Here is a 19858-nt window from a genome sequence, read left to right on the forward strand (position 1 = left end):
TTTATATATTAAACATTCAGTCAAATTCTATTAAATATACTAGGGACATTAAATGTAATACATGCACAAAGAAAAAGTAATCATCCTGTTTTCTTCTATCTGTGGGTTTGAGGGGAGTATGATGAAGGTATAGGGAAGGAGGAGTGGTGCTTCCAGTACATCCTTAATTCATCAGATAGGTCTGGGAATATAAAGATAAATAAAATATTTGTTCCCTGATTTCAAGGAATTCATTAATTGAATCAGAAGGATTGTGCTGTTAGGTGAATGTGCTTTAAAATACTATACAATGACTTTCTGCTTTCCCAATCTGTCCATTTCCTACTACCTCTTTTGACAGGAACAGGCTTTAATATCTCATGATTTTCTAAATCAAAGTTCTTTCGTGTTTTTCTCTATTTAAAATTCTATCATTTCCACATGAATTATATTCATGACCAATTAATATAAAAAGATGGGTCACTGGAAGTATGAAACTTAAACCTTGTTTAGGCTTGAGTAGCTTAATTTGACCCCTGTCTTCTTATCAATTGCATTCAAATCCACAAATATTTACAAAGGTGCAAAGCACCATGGTAGATATGATGGGAGAAAGAAAAATAGACAAGTAGTTAATGTGATTTTATGACGCCTGGTTCTGGAGAGAACCTATTCTAAAAGAGCTTAAAATTTAGTAGGAAAGTTCTATGGGCAATGATCCCAGAGCCAGCTGCCTGGTAAATACACATGGCTCATTACAATGGTAATAAGTATGAAGAAATGGTTAGATAAATGGTAATTTATCTAAAAAAATTCAAAGCTGACTAAAAATAGGGAAGCTGTGGAGTTAACTTTCAAACAAAGAAGTAGTTTTGCCAAGTCGACTTATTTATCCAGTATTATTGGGAATGAACTAGTTCTCCTAGGATTATTTTCCCAAGCTTTTCAAACTAAACATCTCTAAGTACTAAAATGTTTTTGATATTAAACATTTTGAAGGAATAGGTTTCTAAAATATATCATTTTTTTAACCTATGAAATTTATCATGACTTTAATCTTTGTTGATATCTCAGCGATACTGTTTAAAAATTAACTAATATACTAGCAATATTCTACAGTGGTACTCTTAGGAACTGCTTTATGATATAGAGTTGTTTTACAGGGAAAGTCCTGCTCTGATAGGATATCTGAATTAGTGTATCTGTTTTTTTGTTGTTGTTGTTGGTTTATTTTTGCGGTACGCGGGCCTCTCACTGTCGTGGCCTCTCCCGGACGCGCAGGCTCAGCGGCCATGGCTCACGGGCCCAGCCGCTCCGCAGCATGTTTGATCTTTCCAGACCGGGGCACGAACCCGTGTCCCCTGCATCGGCAGGCGGACTCTCAACCACTGTGCCGCCAGGGAAGCCCTAGTGTATCTGTTTGATTTCTCTTTTCCTGTCTCTTACCTAGCTCGAGTGCTTCTTATGGAGCCCTATTCTTGTTGATGTGCCTGCCTTTGTTAAACCTCCATTAGACTGACATATTGAGAACTCCAGTGCAAAGAGAAATAAAACCAAAAAATCTGATAGGATTTTCCTTAAGAAAAAGAAATAGGCTCCAGGTGAGTATTAAAAGGGCATTCTTATGAGTAAGCTTCAGGGACTTGGGGTTCTTTATTTTGCTGCTCAGAGATTGTATTCATCTACTTTCAAATTCTTTGTTGTATTCTGAATAGCAAAGGTTTCAGCTATATCCCCTCTGAGTTGGATATAACTTTATAACACTACAGCATTTTTTGGATTTCTAAATTTTTTTTGGTGAAGTTCTTCCAATCGGAAATTAATCTTTAGAAAAGAATAAACTTCTATATCCTTGTTATGCCAGAAAAGGCAAGCAAATTTATTAGCTTAATAATTTGGAGTTTGGCATTAAGGAGTATCAATCACAAATTCACCATGAGAAATGCTATTGATTTACTTGCTGAAAAGGAAAAAAAAGTTTACTTATTATATTTTTATTAAACAAGTAGATATTTTGCTGTAATGAGGTCAAAATGATCAAAGACAGGTTCTTAGCACTCTCCCCATCAGACTTATGAAATTGCTGGAAGAGGAGAATAGTTCAGAAAATGGAAATGTGTACAATTCTGAGTGCAATGCCACTGGAAAAGCTCTCTCTACAACTGCCCAACAAAACATCCTTGAAGGAATATCCAGGGACTTAGAATATACCTCCATATTCTGAGCAAATGGATCCTTTGGATCACACAACGTTGAAGATATTCGATGGTTGCCACGGAAACATCGCTGACTTATATTCTGGGGGACTGGAAATGTCTGACGAATGATGGTTAACCTTCCAATTGACCTTCTTACAAGTTCCTGTACGTCCACATCATTTATTTCCTATAAGATAAGAAATGGAAGAATTAGAAATGCTTTAATACAGTAACAGAAACACAAAACTATTAATGAGTTGTTATCTGGAAATGCTAAGAGATTCCATTACTGTAATACATTTGCATAATGCTTAGCCCACATCCAAATGAAAGCAACAACACATGTTCGTTAAAATAATCGACTCATTTGTAGTTGCTGTCTGTGCTTTAAATTATATGCATTTATGTATATAATTTATTAATACCTAAATAATTTCAAATGGAGCAAATGACTTAAACACATTTTATTAATAATAAGTTTATAATATGTTGAACACTTCAGAAAAATATGTGTTGTTTAAACATAGGAAAACGTCGCAAATAACTTGCTATTACACTTAATTATTCATTAATGGATTTCAAGGTATTTGACTACCTAGGAAGATAGTTATAATGTAAGAATAATATATATTGTTCTTAGCAATGAAAAATGAGGTTCTTAAATAAGACAAGTAGAGAGAGAATGAGGAGATATTATTTTTTAAGACTTTTCCCCAATTATGTCTTAGAACTACTGGTGTTAACTCATACGTTTCTCTTGGTAAAGAATAGAGAATACAAAGTGCTCACTAACTGTTGAATGGATAAGTTAGTATGCAATTGTGTTCTTAACATAAAGATGAAAAATTCTGTTGATTAATGCAGTGTGAACTCCAGTGATGTTTACCCAAATTAATGCTAGTTTGTACATAAGCATGTGCTGAACTCAAAGAAAAGCATTTTCTACTTTCGCCCTGCCACCTCCCAATTCCACACTTAAAATTTAAGATTTGACTCAATCATGGATGTAAAAGTAATAAAAATAACATAATATTTTCATAACATACATCTGTTCTAATTGAACATTATTCTAATTGGAATTAGAATAGGACTGATCAGAATAAATTTTAGCTTTAATGTAGTCTTTACTTAGGTAGTTTGTGCTCCATGGTGCCCATTTGGAACCTTTTAAATCAATGAAGGCTTTGTAATTAACATATTATTGGTTTCAACAGATTCTTATGGCACCTGAAGTAAAAAATTTGACACATGATACATTTTGGAATACAGTGAGCATTTCTCAGTTTTGTTTCAAAGAATTATTACAGAATAATGAAAGAGAAAAATATGATTTACAAGTGTAAATTTTCTTCTTTCCTTACTACGCTAATCACATATTATTCTTTCTTATAGCATATATTAGCTTTAAAATTCATCTTTTATTTATGATCTTTATGAAATATAGATTTCTCTAAAAATAAAATAACACCTGCCATCATCAGCTATATCCAGTGTAGTATCCTGGATTTCCAGTCGATTAATCCTTAATGTACCATAAAAAATTATTTTTCTCAGTTTAAAATGCCATCTTTTTCTTTAGTGTGTGTCATTTCACTGGCCCCCAAAATTTCTGTCTGGCAAAAAGCAGGTCACTTTTTAAGTCTCTGTCATCTACTCACAAAATAAAATTAAACGGTGTCTGTCAACTTCATTTTAAGCCTGAAATTTAACTAGAAAACTTTCAAAATTAATTATTATTGCTATTCAATGTCTTTACATTTTTAAAAAGTTCTTATTGTGCAGATGGGAATTTTCATTTAAAAAGGCAGTGAAAAAATTCTACCACTCTTCGCATAATATTGACTAAGTTGTGTTATATACAAGGTCTTTTTTTCTTTAGCGATACTAAGATTTATCAACATTGTGTCAAACAGCACCATTTCTATATGCTCCAACCATGGTGAGCTACAAATCAGCACATTAGAATAAAAACTTACATTTATTAAGACCCTACTATATTTTGGTCAAAATACTAAGTACTTAACCTGTTATCTCATTTTCTGCTAAAAACTACATTCTGATTCAGATACTGTCATTCTCACTTATAAATAAGGAACCAAGGAGATTCCAAGCTCTTCATTCAAAATACCCTTTACTCATAGTATGAATTTATAAATGTCACCAAAAGAGACACTCTCTGAAGTAATTACACAAGAAATCCATTTTTCCTTACAGAAATTATTTAGATTAATATGCATAAATGATAGGAATTAAAACTATAAAGATATATTATTCCAGCATTTAATAGTCTGATGATTCTATAAGAAATGATAAAGTCATCTATTATGAGCCACAGTCTTTAAGAGGACCATTTTTAAACCCACAAAAGAGGATGGTTACCTTTAACAGGTTCTAAGAGCTGAAGTTCACAGGTGTCTTAGCGACTAAGCTATATTTGAGAAAATGTCAATTTGAATTGAATATATTTTGCCTATTATTATTTGGGGAAGGGAAAAGAAAGTAATATTCTGGGAGGAAAGAATATGCCATTCTGAATGAAGCTAACAGACAGTCTGTCTCAAAAAATTCACTTGCAGTTTTAGTTTTGACACCTGATCTCAAAATTAGTTTGATAGTGATATGAAAACGTGATCAGACAGCTATTTTATAGTTAAAGAACTTTACTTCTGCATTCCAAAAGATGCATTTCAAGAGTGACAGATGCAATGTTATATAAACACTGGAAGCCAAGTGAATATTTAGTCTATCAAGAGATACTTTTAAATGAAAAATAAATCTGTAAATAAACTGCTTTCATTAAAATATGAAACTATTGTATAATCTTTTGGAATCTACATTATTCTAATGTGCTGAATTTTTAAAATGTTAAAATATCTGATTTTTTAAAATAATCATATGAAGAACCAGTTCAGTACATACTCTACCAAGCCACCTGTACTACCCAAATATGCTACTCTTTAGAAAGATACAGAAATTTCCTGAGTTTGAAAGAATTTAAAGAAGGTAAATTATAAAATTATTTGTCCTTTTTGTATTCTTGATTTGAATGAGTACATTTATGAAATAAGAATATTGCAATAAAAAATGAACAAATATGTTTTAGTATACCTAATTTTTCTCAATTTTTTTTCATTAAGAGCAAGGCATATAGTCTTTTACCCCCAAAATAATTTACATGGATAATCAAAAATTATTAAGAATCAAATGAATATATCCGAGGAAAGATTTTTATCACTTTACTGTGATAGTTTAATGTAGGGCAAACTCTGAACTGTAAGAGCCAAGGAAGAGGAAAGCGAAAATATCTGATAGGGATACAACTCTGCCAGAAACAGCCACTTCCCAGAACAAATCTTTTAGGAGAATTGGATTGCTCCTGAATCCTTGTAGGATACCAGCTTTAGGCTTAAGTTAATAGAATTCTAGGGAAGGAAAGACTCTCAAAATCTATTAGGTTGGATGCCAATCTATATTATATAAACTATTTCAGAGAAGGGACCCCTTCCTCCTTTTCCCATTCTTTTATCTCTTAACATTGAACAAAGTTCTTGGCTCACAGTGGGTATTTCTTAAATGTTGATAAATGAAAAACTGAATGAATGGCAAGATTTCACCAAAACGTCTTCTAAAGATAGATACCTGAAACTTTGAGTATAGACTCTGTGGTGCTTTAATAACTTTACCCATTCTAAATAAAGCAGATTTTAGTAATGATATTAAGCAGTGTACTATGTGGTATAATTTGAAAAGAGTATGCTTATTGCTGTTGTTGCATTGCTGATATGTTTACATTCTTCATGCTTTAGCAAAGATGATCCTTTAATGCTTCCATAAAGTTTAATATTAACATGAAATAATTAAACATATATTATGACATATGGAACAAAACCAACTGTAGACTATAGCAGCAGGAAGGGGAGCAAAATGGCAGCTTTCTGCTTGACAGATTAGTAGTGAGCATTTCAATTAATCACTAAACTAAAAAAAATTTAAAAATATTCATTATACATATAGGCTTTTCAAATCTCAACAACCCCCTTCTCCTTAACTGCAGAACTAAGCAGTCATTAGCAGAGAACAGTAGCTTAAACTATTTAAATAAGAATTCAGGATGCCAAAGGTCAGGTTTGGTATCATCAGGGAATAGAAGGGTGACTATAGCATTATGTTTCTGGCTGCTCTAAACAGTGTATATATCTTCATACCTGAATTTCTAACTTTTGTAAAACTTAAATAAAGTGCTAGACCGTCTCCTTCAGGACCCTGAAGGGATGACAGTACTTATATGGAAAGGCTGTTCTGTGCTGGATCGACTGATTGTAGGGAAAAGATAAATACCATTACCAACTACTAACATATGATTGATTACACCATATGAACTAGCATAGCCTCTCATTATTATAGCACACAATGCAAGCGAAAAAAATATATTGTTCTCAAGTTTTGACATCAATTTGTATGATGATGCACAATGCCAACTTTGATTTATAGTTTCTCTCTGAGAAACTACTGGTGCAATAAGATTAAATAAATGTTTGCAACCCATTTTAAAATTAGCAACAAAATAGTAGCTACACAAACCAAACTAGTGAGATTCACGATTTCCATGTTCAATCAAAATGGGCATGTGCATGTTGTTGGGTTTTGTTGTTGTCATTGCTCCTTTTAGAGTTTATTATCTTCCTAGCAAATTCGAGAAATCCATGTTTCTTATTTTACGGAAACTCAGGTAAATTGTGATTCATCCATTATAAACAGGCCTGTAAATGAAATAAAGGAAGCAAGACTCAAGTTTCTTGAGGCATATTTCAGAGAGAATGAGGTGGCTGAGTAGAATCATGTAGAAGTAAGAGTGCTAACCACAGATACGTGGACAGATGGTTTTTCTTAGGGATGAAAATACAGAAAATATGCTTGATCTCTGAGTTTTAACCCAGTTTAGAAAAAAATAATAATAATCAATATAAATGGTGTGGGCTGTGAACGTAAGATTTTTCAAAGGCTAAGTGGTATTGACCTGCCCCACCTAAAATTACAGCTTTGCTCAAGGACTAGCAAGGAGGGCTATGGGTAAAAAAGAGATAAGGGGTTCAGTAATGGTAAAGGTGAAGTTATAGTTATGACCGTTTACAGTAGGAAACTAAAGTGTGAAGGAGGAGAAAAGAACTGAGGTTTTCTATACTGTGTTCTATAATTCTAACATTTCGGAGTTATTTGCCAGTTAGATTGCTTTGTTTGTGTGGATGCTTTTATTTTTCTTGCAATATAGTGGAACACTCACTTAAAGACATCATTTGCCCTCCTAATATTTTATGAAATAAAATTTAATGAGAAGTTCAACAAAATGAGTTGTAATGTTTATGAAAGATATAGTAAAATAGAAGCTATTATTCTTTCCATGATATACATCATCAATGAAATACATGCTACTCAGTCACACTTCCTCTTTATGATATGAAGGAGCGATTTCTTGCACAGCACAAACTGACAAATAAGCAGTAGACAGACGGACACTGGTGTTCTGGGAAGCTCTCTCTACCTCGGTTCACACTTCTAACATTCAAGTATAGCTTTAGAAGTTAAGTTGAATGTAGAAAAAAAAATAATTCAAGGGTCCCTTCTGCAATCTTACCAAAGAATAGAAAGGAATGGGCATTTCCATTTATCAACTATAAGTATTAATTGGTTTGATTAATCCATGTCTCTAAGGAGGCAAGAAGTCACTTTTTCCCCCTAGTCATCAATATTGATGTAAACAAGTAAAATGGCTCCAGTTTGTTTTATATCAGAAAATCTGTGTGGTCTCTTCCCCATCAGAAGGTGGGTGTGAGATAAAAACAAGGAATTAGGAAGATTCTCTATTTCAAAAAATAGTAATCTAGAAAATAATAAGCTAAAGACAAAAGGTAATAGAATAATAGCTCCTATAAGATTGAAATTCAGATAGCAGAAATTTCAAAAATATAACCTATAAGAAAAATTAACAAAAAAGAAAACAAAGCAACACCAACCAAAGCTTTAGAATAAAAAAGACTTGTTTTAAATCCCATTATCACCTCTTCATAGTTGTGTAATATTTTACAAACTGCTTAATTTATTTGAACCTCAGACTCTTTGCAGAAAATTAGAGATGAAATTACCTAATTTGAAAAGTTATTAGACGGTTTGTTAAGTTTCCCTTTTCCCTTTACTCTGTCCTGATGTTTAGTCATTTTAGATTGACTTAAAAACAACACTGAAAAGTAGATCTCACATATACACATCTGTCAGGATCTCAGAAAAACACAGCTTAATTTGACATAAGAAATACACTGACAAATCATGTAGACCTAAAGTTTGTCAGACTGAAAACAGACTTGTAAGATGTTTCCAGTGACTTTAAACTGAACTAAAAAGAATCATCAAGGGAGCTAAAATTCCATCAATGAAGTGTGGTGTAGGAGGAACAACTTGAAACTAAGAATCATTTTTATTTTTCTGTGTAAGGAGAGGCAAGTCATATACCCTCTATGGACCCCATTCCCTCAACACTTCATAATACTGTTTAGTATTCAACAAAATAACACGTGAGAAAGTGATCTGTGAACTTTAATGTGCTCTGATCATTACTGCAGTACCGTTTATTGAGTGTCATTTGTCAGGCACCGTGTTAAGAGCATTAGATAATATTTCACTTACTTTTCATTAGGAACTTGTAAAGTAAATGTTATTATACATGCCGTGCAAACAAAATGAAACCTGAGCACAGGATGATTATATTATATACCCATAGTAACACAGCTAACCAATCTCATAGCCAGGACTGAACCTGTCTTGCTGACTGCAAAACCAGAATTCTTGCCCAAAATGCTACTTCGTTCCTGAGACAAAACTTATTATTCTATAATTCAATATTTGGTATCTGTTGACAAATAGCACAGTATTTTTATTCATAAGTAATAGATATGTTGAATACTAGATCTTGTTGATCCATTATTTGTCCCAGACTGATCTGCTCATCGCCCTTTCCAACTCTGACTGGCAGGTGCTAATGGAACAACTTATTTCACTAAGCTCTCATGTTGCAATACTGTACTTTTAATCTTATGCACTGTCCTTACAGAAAAAACAAAAAAAAACAAAAAAAAACGTTCACAAGGAATTTGACAAGTTGGTGAATTGTAAAACAGTTATATTTCTTTATGAAAAGAAAAACAATCTGCTCTTGTTTATTCATATTCATGTGCTGAACTATTTAATCCACTTGTAAGGGGGTGGGGTACAAAAGTTCTAGAAACAACAGTAAAACACAAATGGAACACAAGCCCTCCACTGGGAGGAATTCACTTTGCTTACAAAGAAGAACTGTACTTTTTATAACGATGATCTCCTGATGTAGGCAGTGTGTGCCAATGGAAAAGACTGAAAGATATTCAGTGGGGAAGACGTTCTCCATTTATTTTGTTCATACAAAGCCCTTTACAATTTTCAAAAACTCCTTATTCTATTTTTACTTAACAGCATCCATTCAGTAAGCTGAAAGTATACTTTGTGTTATGTTTTCTGTTAGAAATTCAAGGCCATAGGAAATGCTGTGACTATACATATGAAAACAGGACCCAGAGTTGACAGTAAGGTTTAGTTGGCTTTACCTCATTTATAATGATCCAGTGACAGTCAAAAGCAACCAAATTCGTCTCCACAACCTGGAATAGAAAACAAGCCAGCCACCAGTCAGCATTAATTGTGAAAAACAAATCAAACTAAATAGATATACTTGGCAAATGGCAAAAATGTATCACAGGTTAGAAAGGTCTTTGTTACTCAATTGAAGATGGAAAACCGTTATACTAAAACATGGTAGAAGCATTTGTGTTCATCTTGTAAGTGCATTGTAGACTTTCTAATTAAGTTTGAAAGTATAATTAATTAAAAACCCAGAAAAACAAAGGTTTCAACTGAAAAATAATATAAATAATAATGTTTAGTGATTCAACCGAGAGTGGAGTTCCAAACACATTTCCTAGTCCAAATAAACTTTGATGAACTTCTATAATCTACCTAATAAATATCTAAGTACATCTCTCTCCATAATCTGGCTCTAACTTAACATTCTTATCTGCTACTTCCCTGTGTATACATTTGCCATTGTCTTAACAAAGTAAAATGCTCTATGTTCTGAAAAGTTTTGTGTATGTGTTATTGAATTCTATTGTGTATTCTAAGGAGATCCAATCATAAAATTATCTGAATGTAAAGACTAAAAGTAATGGACATTATATTAGCACAAGTTATAGTTGGGTAATTTCAGTAGTTTTGCTAATAATATGAACAGAAAGAAAACTTATGTAAAAGAAAAATAAACTATATATAGGTAGCAATACTGACTGAATAACTTGGGATAAATTGATTCGAAATGATCCTTCGCTTAGGCCAAAAAAGGCAACCCTTGTACAGGTGCATGTCCACGTGTGTGTGTGTGTGGGTATGTGTGTGTACAGAGGTAGCTTTTGTATCAAAGTTTCCATTCTATCCAATTTTATCGTACATATTCTAAGACATGTTCTTGTGATTCATGTCATGGAACATATAGATATATGTTAGGTTAGACTGTTTTATAAGAGATTACTGTGTTATTTTCAGCAATAATACCAAAAGCTTGAGTTTTAAGTGAAGATGCTTTCTAAAAACTAGCAAGGAATTGTTATAAAGTGAGAATTACTTTTGGGCGTTAGTCTCTGTCCTACTGAGAAATGTCCACTGAAAGACGCATTGAACACGAGAAACGCAATAGGAAATAAATCTGTGCGATTCAATACTTTCTCAAAGTACATACTTATTTGCAGAATATTTTTTTTTAATTTTGGTATAAATTTTATACTATTTCCAAATACATCAAATAGATTCTTATGACCTTACTAAGGTGCATAGATAACATATTATCATAGAAGTGAAGACACGTTATCTATTTTTAAGTCATAAAATTATTATCTATTTTTTTTATATACACGCATGTTCAACTTTTAGATCAAACAATGTAGAAAATATGACCCATGGCAGTTTTCAGTTTTAGCTAAAAAAAAATCACTTTAAACCAGTAATGGCATCCCTTATTTCTAATTTTATAATTATTTTCTTTAATAATCTTAGACAAGCCATCAGTAATTTATTAGTAATAAAAAGCGTTAAAAACCAAATGGGACCTCCATAAGAATTTAAAGGGATACAAACTGGAGACTCAGATATACGGAAAATAGTTCTATGGATAAAAAAGAAAGTTTTATATATATATATATATATATATATATATATATATATATGGGAAAAAAACGTATGACTGAAACACGGAAATAGGAAGAATTCAGAGAAAAGAGAAGTGAAAGCTAAGATATAGGTTGAAAGTACTTCTGAAGCAATATTAGCAGTAGAGTGAAGAGACGACTCAATTTAGCTTAAATTGTCCCCATTTAGATTATCTGTACCATGTGGCAAGATTAAGCAAAATTTAGTCTATGAGAATTCTGCATCAACCTGTGGAACTTTTTAAGTGAAAAGCTGTTTTGTGCAACAGCATTTATGAAATAAGTGGAAGTTAAGAGTTACAATAGTAACACTGACCGTTTGTCTAGACCATAAAATTTATTCATCTTTCACACTCTCTGCCTTGAAATAAACTTTCAGGCAAAAGCATGAAACAGTCTATAGGTGTAGGCTCAATCTTGTGTTTCAGCAAAGGAGAAAGGCAAATATTTCATCTGAGGCCATGATTCTACTAACGATACCACCCTCCTTTGCTTAGGGTTGGCAGGGAAACAATCTCTTACTCTTCCCTTTGGTTTTACTCACGAATACTAAAATGTGGGTTTCCCTGGTGGCACAATGGTTAAGAATCTGCCTGCCAATGCAGGGAACACGGGTTCGAGCCCTGGTCCGGGAAGATCCCACATGCCGCGGAGCGACTAAGCCCATGCGCCACAGCTACTGAGCCTGCGCTCTAGAGCCCACGTGCCACAACTACTTAAGCCCGAGTGCCTAGAGCCCGTGCTCCAAAACAAGAGAAGCCACCACAATGAGAAGCCTGCACACCGCAGTGAAGAGTAGCCCCCGTTCGCCACAACTAGAGAAGCCCGTGCGCAGCAACGCAGACCTAACACAGCCAAAAATAAACAAATAAATTAATAAAAAACTAAAATATAAGACACTTTGCAGTACACATTTGAGATGAGGGGAAAATATGAGCACATTACTACAGATACAGAAATAAATCATTTATCATAGTAGCTCGAGTTCATGGAGCAGACCCCACTCCCCTACTCCCTGATGTGGTACTGTGCTAACACTGCAATAAACCCCTGTTATGTTCAGACATTGCATTTTGGGTTTACTGATTAGAGTAACTTAGCCTATCTCTTTACTGCAATACATTTTTACTAATCTTAGCTAGGCACCTTCTTCTAACCTTAATACATTTTAATAAACACACTTATTAGAGTAATTTTAAATTCTGTGATTTTATAAAGGCATGATTTCAAAACTGTGCAATGTTTGTTGGCCTCTTCATAAATACTGAATGCTCAGGACTTTTTTATGAGCCCATTTTTCTTTGGGGAAGGAAAACAAGTTACATCAGAAAAGTACTTAACAATGAAAAAGTAGTATTGTCCCTTTAATTATATAACAAAATATACATGTATACACAACTAAAATCGATGTATTACTGCAACACCATGTTATAAAGAAACTCTGAAGCTTTTTTATTGCTATGTTGTACACAGAAAGTTAATGCTTCCACTACCTGTCTCAGGAGCTGTCCACTAAAAGAGGAATATAATTTCCTTAGGTTTAGGTTAATATCCTCATGCACAACAAATGATCTGGCATGACTTCTCTGATTTTTTATAATCGAATGTTATTAAAAGTGAGCAATGTAAAAAGCCACTAATTAAAAAGGTATCTGATACCTGTAATGGAAGGAGTATTTAGTAAGGGACATAAAAATATGATGGGGACTTCAATAGCCTAGACCTTGGAAACCTACTATATATCTATTTACATTAGGTGTATATTTATATATATTATATTGATATCTATATATAATCTACTACTATATCTATACAGGTATGTAACATATATGTACGTATGTATATATCCAGAGAAGTAAAATTTACAGTAGAGTTAAAAGAAAAGGTAAACAGGAGTGATAATATTGTTTACGCTTTTCCCATCTAATCAAATAGAGCTAACATGTGGTGAACATTCTTAGGAAAGACATATTTACATAAAAAGAAATTCTCAGTATTTGTGTAGATAACAAATGTCAAACAACTATTATAAATCTGAAATCAATTCATCTGATAATTTTTAAATTTTTTATTAATATTAATCACTTCCATTCGATATACTTTAGCTTAAGTAATGTTATCTCAAACTAATTGCATTACCAACTTGAAGGACTGAATTACGTTTGGATAAAGGATTAAGAAGCAATTGTAAGACATCCTAGAATATTTTAAGCCTTCATACTTATCTTCAGTTGTACTAGAACTCAAACAGGGCAAATTGTTTTTTTCTTGTCTTCCTTACCTAAGTAGCACATCTCCTATTTCAACAGTAAACATATTTGAAGTCAATGAAAAAGATTAAGCAATTGGATTGAAATATTTCCTTTCTTTCCCAGTGGCAACCTATTTTATATCTAAGTCCATCACTGTTACAGTTGTTTGGTCTCACTCTGTGGATTCTTATAAATGTCTAGCAAGTTAGTACATCCTAATTGTACTATTTAACCGAAAATTTCAAAAAAAATTTTTGACTGCTATGAAATAATGATGGTCCTAAAAAATAATGTATATTTTATTACCATTATAATAGTAAGCACTGCCCAAAAGATCACATTATGCTTGGGCTATCAAAAGAAAGTGGCAGGTCAGTAAGAAAAAACTAGCCAATGAGGACTCTAGTAGGTTTGGTTACAAAGTAACAGGAAGAAAGGAAGTATGGATTTTGCTTGGTCATCTGTTTCTCTCCCCTCTTGCCCCAGGCTCCTCTCTTATCACTACACATGTAGAGGGAGCTTGGTGCATATTCATATAGGGTTGCTATCACATCAATCTATAGTAACATAGTTATAACAAATGTGACTACCCTACCCCCCAAGACGCTGAGCTTACTTTAAGAGAACTGAACAAAAAAGGGGGAAAAACAAAATCAAGTCCTGTCAGGAAGACAAGTGATGAGTAAGGACAGACCATCTGTCACTGGCAGGAACTTTAGAACTTCTGAATCTTTAGAAAAGCCCGACAATTTATCACCACGTCTTCCATCAGCCGTTCTCAAATCTTGAGATGTGCTAAATATAAGACAATCTGAAGCAAAGAAACTGCCAGAGCGTGTATCTCACTGATAATAAATGTGGAACAGTTCCTACGAGCACAGAGGACAACTTAATTGACTCAACAATAACAGCAGCGTGCTGTTTTCCACTCAACCTTGTAGTTTAACCAAATTAAGCTCACTCCCTTTGCAGGATATACTACATATTACACATTTATGCAAAGGGTTCCTGTGCTCTGTACATCTGCAGCAGCAAAGATATCAGGTGTCTGCTTCCTATCCCTGCCTGTTCCAAATCACCAAGTGGAATCCTCTGATTCAGTGGCCTGCCTGGGGAAAGACACCGCAGTTATTTGGAGCAAGTGGCCGGAGAAATACTAAAGAGCTACTCCCTTCCTGGCTCCTCACTTACTGCAATACTATAGCTTATTTCAGCACTTCTAGAACTGTATTCTGTGGAACACTATTTCCACTAAACTTTGTAAGCATTCAGAAACCAAATAGATCTAGAAATGCCAAGTTCAGCTAAGTTAAACAGATGTCATTACTGCATTAATCCTCCAAGCTTTTAACAGGTTAATATCAACACTGAAATATAACGAATACAAAAATCATATTAATGCATAATATTGTTTCATATAATATTATTTTGAGCATATGAGTTCAGACTTATGAGCTCTAAAGTCAGAGTTTTCTCTATTTTCTTACAGTGTGACTTTGAACAAATTACCAATTCTGTAAGCCTCAGTTTCCTAATTTGTCACTAGGGTTAATGATAGTGCCCATGTGATAGAATCATGACAAAGATTAAATGCAATAATAGCACATAGTAAACTCTCAATAAATACCAACTCATCATATTTTAATGAATGTGCTTTATGGATCTCCAAGGTAAGATATTTGGAATTTAGCAAATTCCAAATGATTTTGACCACAGAAACCATTTTTCCCACTACAGATCTGATGGCATTAGTACTTTTGCGTTGATGTAGACCAGAATCGATGTTACTTAGCTACCCATTTCTAAAAATTCTAAAATTTTATTGAAGCACTGTGAGGAATTTTGTAATTTTAAAAACATGGCCTTACAATAATCCTACAGAGTCCAAGTAACAAGGGATATTTTTCACAAAACAAAAACATATATTAAAAAATTCTGAATTACCATATTTTATGTAAAACCCAAACACATATGTAATAGTTCTGACAAAATAGTGATACTTATTCTTCCTTTTTACTCTTTTTCTCCATTTCTAATTAAAATAAGACAAAACCAAACCAAACCACTATCTTCTTTTCCAATAAAATACAGAAAGGGTGTATATCATGTATAAAATTAATATTGCATAGCAGATTTTTAGCAATAGATTCATGGATTTATAGTACAAACTCAACATCCGGTTGCCTGAGTGTCATATATATACTGCACCACCACAGACTTCTGCTAGAAAATATAATACAATTAAATACTATAATTCTCTGAAATGCAGACTGACAACACAAAGCTCCAACCTTAAGGTACACTAAGCATGTACGAGACTTTGGTTTGCTTTGTTTTTAGTTTATTTGGTTTTTGTTTTTCTTCTCACTAGAAGAACTGAAGCCACAGTATAAAGAGACACTAGCGTATCATTTGTGTAGATTCCATTTCTAAATCCCAAGAATATCCAGCAGATGGCATCAGTAATCTCTTGCGCTGACAGTGGGCAGCAAGAGGATATTCCGAAAAGACTGTCTTGTTTGCATTTCCCCTGGAGCTCAGCATGGATCCCCAACTCTCTTCTGTTCTTATCCAAGCAGCCACTATCTGCCATCCCACTCTGTGCCTTTTGCTTTAGAATCTCTGCTCTGATCTTCCAGCTGGAAGACCACAAATACACTTTCATCCAAATTCTCTTGCCATTACTGCCAAAGTTATTTCATAAACGGATATGCTAGAATTATTGTTACTGCTGTGCGGATGGGTCTTCCCACAACCCCTGGGAGGTGGAAATATGCCACCACTGAGATTTGGCCAACAGTATGCTACCTGCTATGCTTCTTAATGCCGAAGGATGGGCACTAACATAAGAAAATAGAGAATCTGTGTTCATCATATGGCATAGACCACATTCCTGTGTCCTAAATTATTGAACAGTGATTAACAGTGAAGTCATGATTTCAATACTTTCCCTGATGAAGCTATAAATAAATACTTGACAATTATTTCCAGTGTGGGGACCATTGTGTTACTGTTTTAACTCTGTTTCTGCTTGCATTGGGATTCTTTTAGACGTCAGCTGTAGTGATTAAAGGTACATTATCCCAAAACAATTAAGAAAAGCAGTGTTTGTTGAAGGACCACTCATCTCTTGCCATGTCTGTTTTATCATATTCTAATATGTTAACTTTTAGCACAACACAGGAATTACATTAAAATACTTATTTTACTTTATTTTTTGAAAGCGAAGTGACCCTTGGCAGAGTAAATTAATTCTTAAGTATAACTGGCCAAAAAAATAAATATGTTCTTATTTGGATGTTGATCAGAGCTTAAAATGACGATCTGGGGACACTCTGGCACTTAATTGCTAGGTTTTATGAAATAAGGCTTTCTTGGTATCTTGAAGCAAATAAAGAAAAAAAATCTTACAGAGAAGTCTACTGATCACATCAAAAGGCAACATACAGGCCCTTCACAACTGTGAACTTTGATGCTTTTGCTCTGTTCCTTTTGATCTGTTCTCTTTTCTCTCTCCCTGACAAAGTACTTCTCAAAATTCAAAGACTGAAACAAATGTCAAATCCTTTCCCACCCCTATCTCCCTAACCCCAAGCAGTATTGTTCCCCTTCTTGCACTCTCTAACACTGTGCCTTTATTCCAGCCTTAATTAAATAGTGTGTAGTTATATAACTGGCTGTGAGGGCGTCTTGTGTTTTATATCCCACTTACTCCCTGTGCTTCCGCTGGACCGCTTTCTTGCTGGTCCTCAGCAACCAAGACTTGCACTTGTCTCCTCCTTCCCTTCATCTAGCTTTCTGTCTAAATATCACTCCATCAGGCATGCCTTCCATGATACCCATCCTTGCTCTCCCTATGCACTTATCCCACATGAGACACACACACACACACACACACACACACACACACACACACAAACACACACACACATTTACTGTCTCTTTTTGTGCACCAAAATATAAGCGTCACAGAAGTGAGAATTTCATTTAGATTACTGGTCCATATCCTTAGAATAATCATAAGCAGATAAGGTTTCAATAAAACTTGTTGCCAGGCACGAGGCAGATTTACACTAAATATTGTCTGTGGAGAAAAGGTACTTATATAGCCCTAACTCATGTTTATACATCTGTGGATCCCACCTTCACCTAGAACCAAACCATTCGATAAACTTGTATTGACAGGAAGTCATTAGCTGGAATTTAATTTCAAAAACTTAAATAATCAGAAAGTGACCCAACTTACATTTTATCAACTGAGGTGATCTTGATTATTTTCATGGTAATGAAGTATAGAAATACAATATTTCAAATCTCCAAAGTCAAATACCTCAGAACTTGGAGGCTATGTGATATTAGAAAAAGAACATAAAATTTGAATAACGAGGCTTGAGTTTAAATGCTGGGTCTTTTTATTGACAGTCAGATATGTTACTTACTCTGAGTCTCAGTTCCCTGATTATCTGAATAACAGTTTTTTCACAGATGTATAGTGAGGATTAAACAGATGAATGTATCTAAAGCACCTGTAACAATATGTGTTGAAAATGTTGGTCTCTTTCTTTCATTAACCCTCTTTCCCTTCTTTACTCAGGTTGCTGCAGTAATTTTGACAGTACTTACAGGAGACTATGAATATATTTATTCAACTTAGTAAGTGTTTACTGAATATCATTTGTAGAATATCAATGATAAAAATAAAGCTAATATTAATTGAGTGGTTACTCTGTGCCAGGTACTTAGTGCTTTTATAACTTATTTAGTGCTCACAATATCCTTATGACGTGAGCACTACATTTATGTCCAACTTGCATATGAAAAAGCTGAAGTAAATTACCCAAATCATAAAGCCAGGGGTGGAAGCTGGAGTCAATAATTAGTAAATATCTTTTCTATATAATATTTTCATAGCCCTCCTTCCCCAAGTTTCAGAAACTATTATGCTTTCTTAAAAATTAAAATACTTACAATTGAATATTATATAATATATAAATACTTATAAACAATGTTACAGAACATTGTGTGATATACACTGGAGTTTTATGGATTTGAACTCCATTGAACTTATTATTGCATCTACTATACACCTTTGAGAGAAAGAATGATCCATTGAAGAATTTGAGAAATGCAGATGATTTCATTCACGATTTTGTTCCATGGCCATTTCTCTTAAAGTGGTGTAAGAAAATCTGCTTTTCTTTCAGTGAGTCTTAGTTCCCACATTCTTTTCAGAATGTAACTTGCTATACTGATTAACTGATCAAATCTATCTATCTATCTATCTTAGTCTGATTGATTGTCAGGCCAAAGGGCCAAGAGCTTCTAGAAGAAAAAATGGAAAATGAGTCTTGGGTATTGTGGCAATAAGGCAATTAGCATCTAGCTTTTGCTGTTAGTTAATCAGTTTACTACTGTTCTTGTGTAACTTGGCCATATTCTGGGTTTCCAATAGCGCATCACTGATGAAGCCACTATGGAAGCTGACTATTACTTATTAAAAGACATTCCTAGTTGGATATTTCTGTTATCCCTGGGCTCTTCCAGTATTTCACAGGGACTCTGCTTTCTAAAATATCAAGAATGGTATAAAATGCTGATAATTCTAGAATCAAAAGACTTCATGGGGGAAAAAAAGTCTTTCAAAAGGTCTTATCCAAAAGAAAATAAAGTATCCAAAAGAAAAACAAAGAAATGAAAATTGTGAACTTCCATGGCCATACTCCTAAAGTGACAGTGTTGGTCATTCTCAAGATATTTAAGCTCACTGGAGGTATGATCCTTGAACCTTTTACAGAATTAAAACAGCGCTGTCAAGCTTTCTGATGTTTCCAAGTTTCTTTCATAGTTTTTTCCATAAAAAGTATACCTTGTAGCCTAGTGTAAAAAATGTTTTCAATAATGTTGGACTTGACGGCATGGACACTTTCCAAAATTCCAAGCAATTGACTCTCCCGTCTGTGCTATTTCACTATAGTGAAATATAAACCATCTTTTTCTTACCACTGACAAATCACCTTATGGTGTTAGAACTGTGTTTAGTAACAAAATGTCAGTTGAAACTGAGGCACCAACTGCTGAATGCTCAAATTAAATGTCATTTGTAGAACAGAATTTAGAGTTTGACAAAGGAACCCGGGCTATGATCGCA

At 33.9% G+C, this 19858-nt stretch overlaps 1 protein-coding gene across 2 annotated transcripts in view; it reads right to left on the bottom strand.

Annotated features, from left to right (window-relative positions):
* The window catches only part of GRID2 (glutamate ionotropic receptor delta type subunit 2), a 1366547-nt gene that overhangs the window by 524619 nt on the left and 822070 nt on the right, over window positions 1–19858 (bottom strand). For both annotated transcript variants that reach the window (XM_032633736.1, XM_032633737.1), the window contains 2 exons: window positions 9809–9862; window positions 2191–2364 (listed from right to left, as the gene is read on the bottom strand). In XM_032633736.1, coding sequence (XP_032489627.1) covers window positions 2191–2364; window positions 9809–9862 — 228 coding nt within the window. The remainder of the gene's footprint in view (window positions 1–2190; window positions 2365–9808; window positions 9863–19858) is intronic.

The sequence above is a fragment of the Phocoena sinus genome, chromosome 5 (genome assembly GCF_008692025.1).
Source record: "Phocoena sinus isolate mPhoSin1 chromosome 5, mPhoSin1.pri, whole genome shotgun sequence".
Classification (NCBI taxonomy): Eukaryota; Metazoa; Chordata; class Mammalia; order Artiodactyla; family Phocoenidae; genus Phocoena; species Phocoena sinus.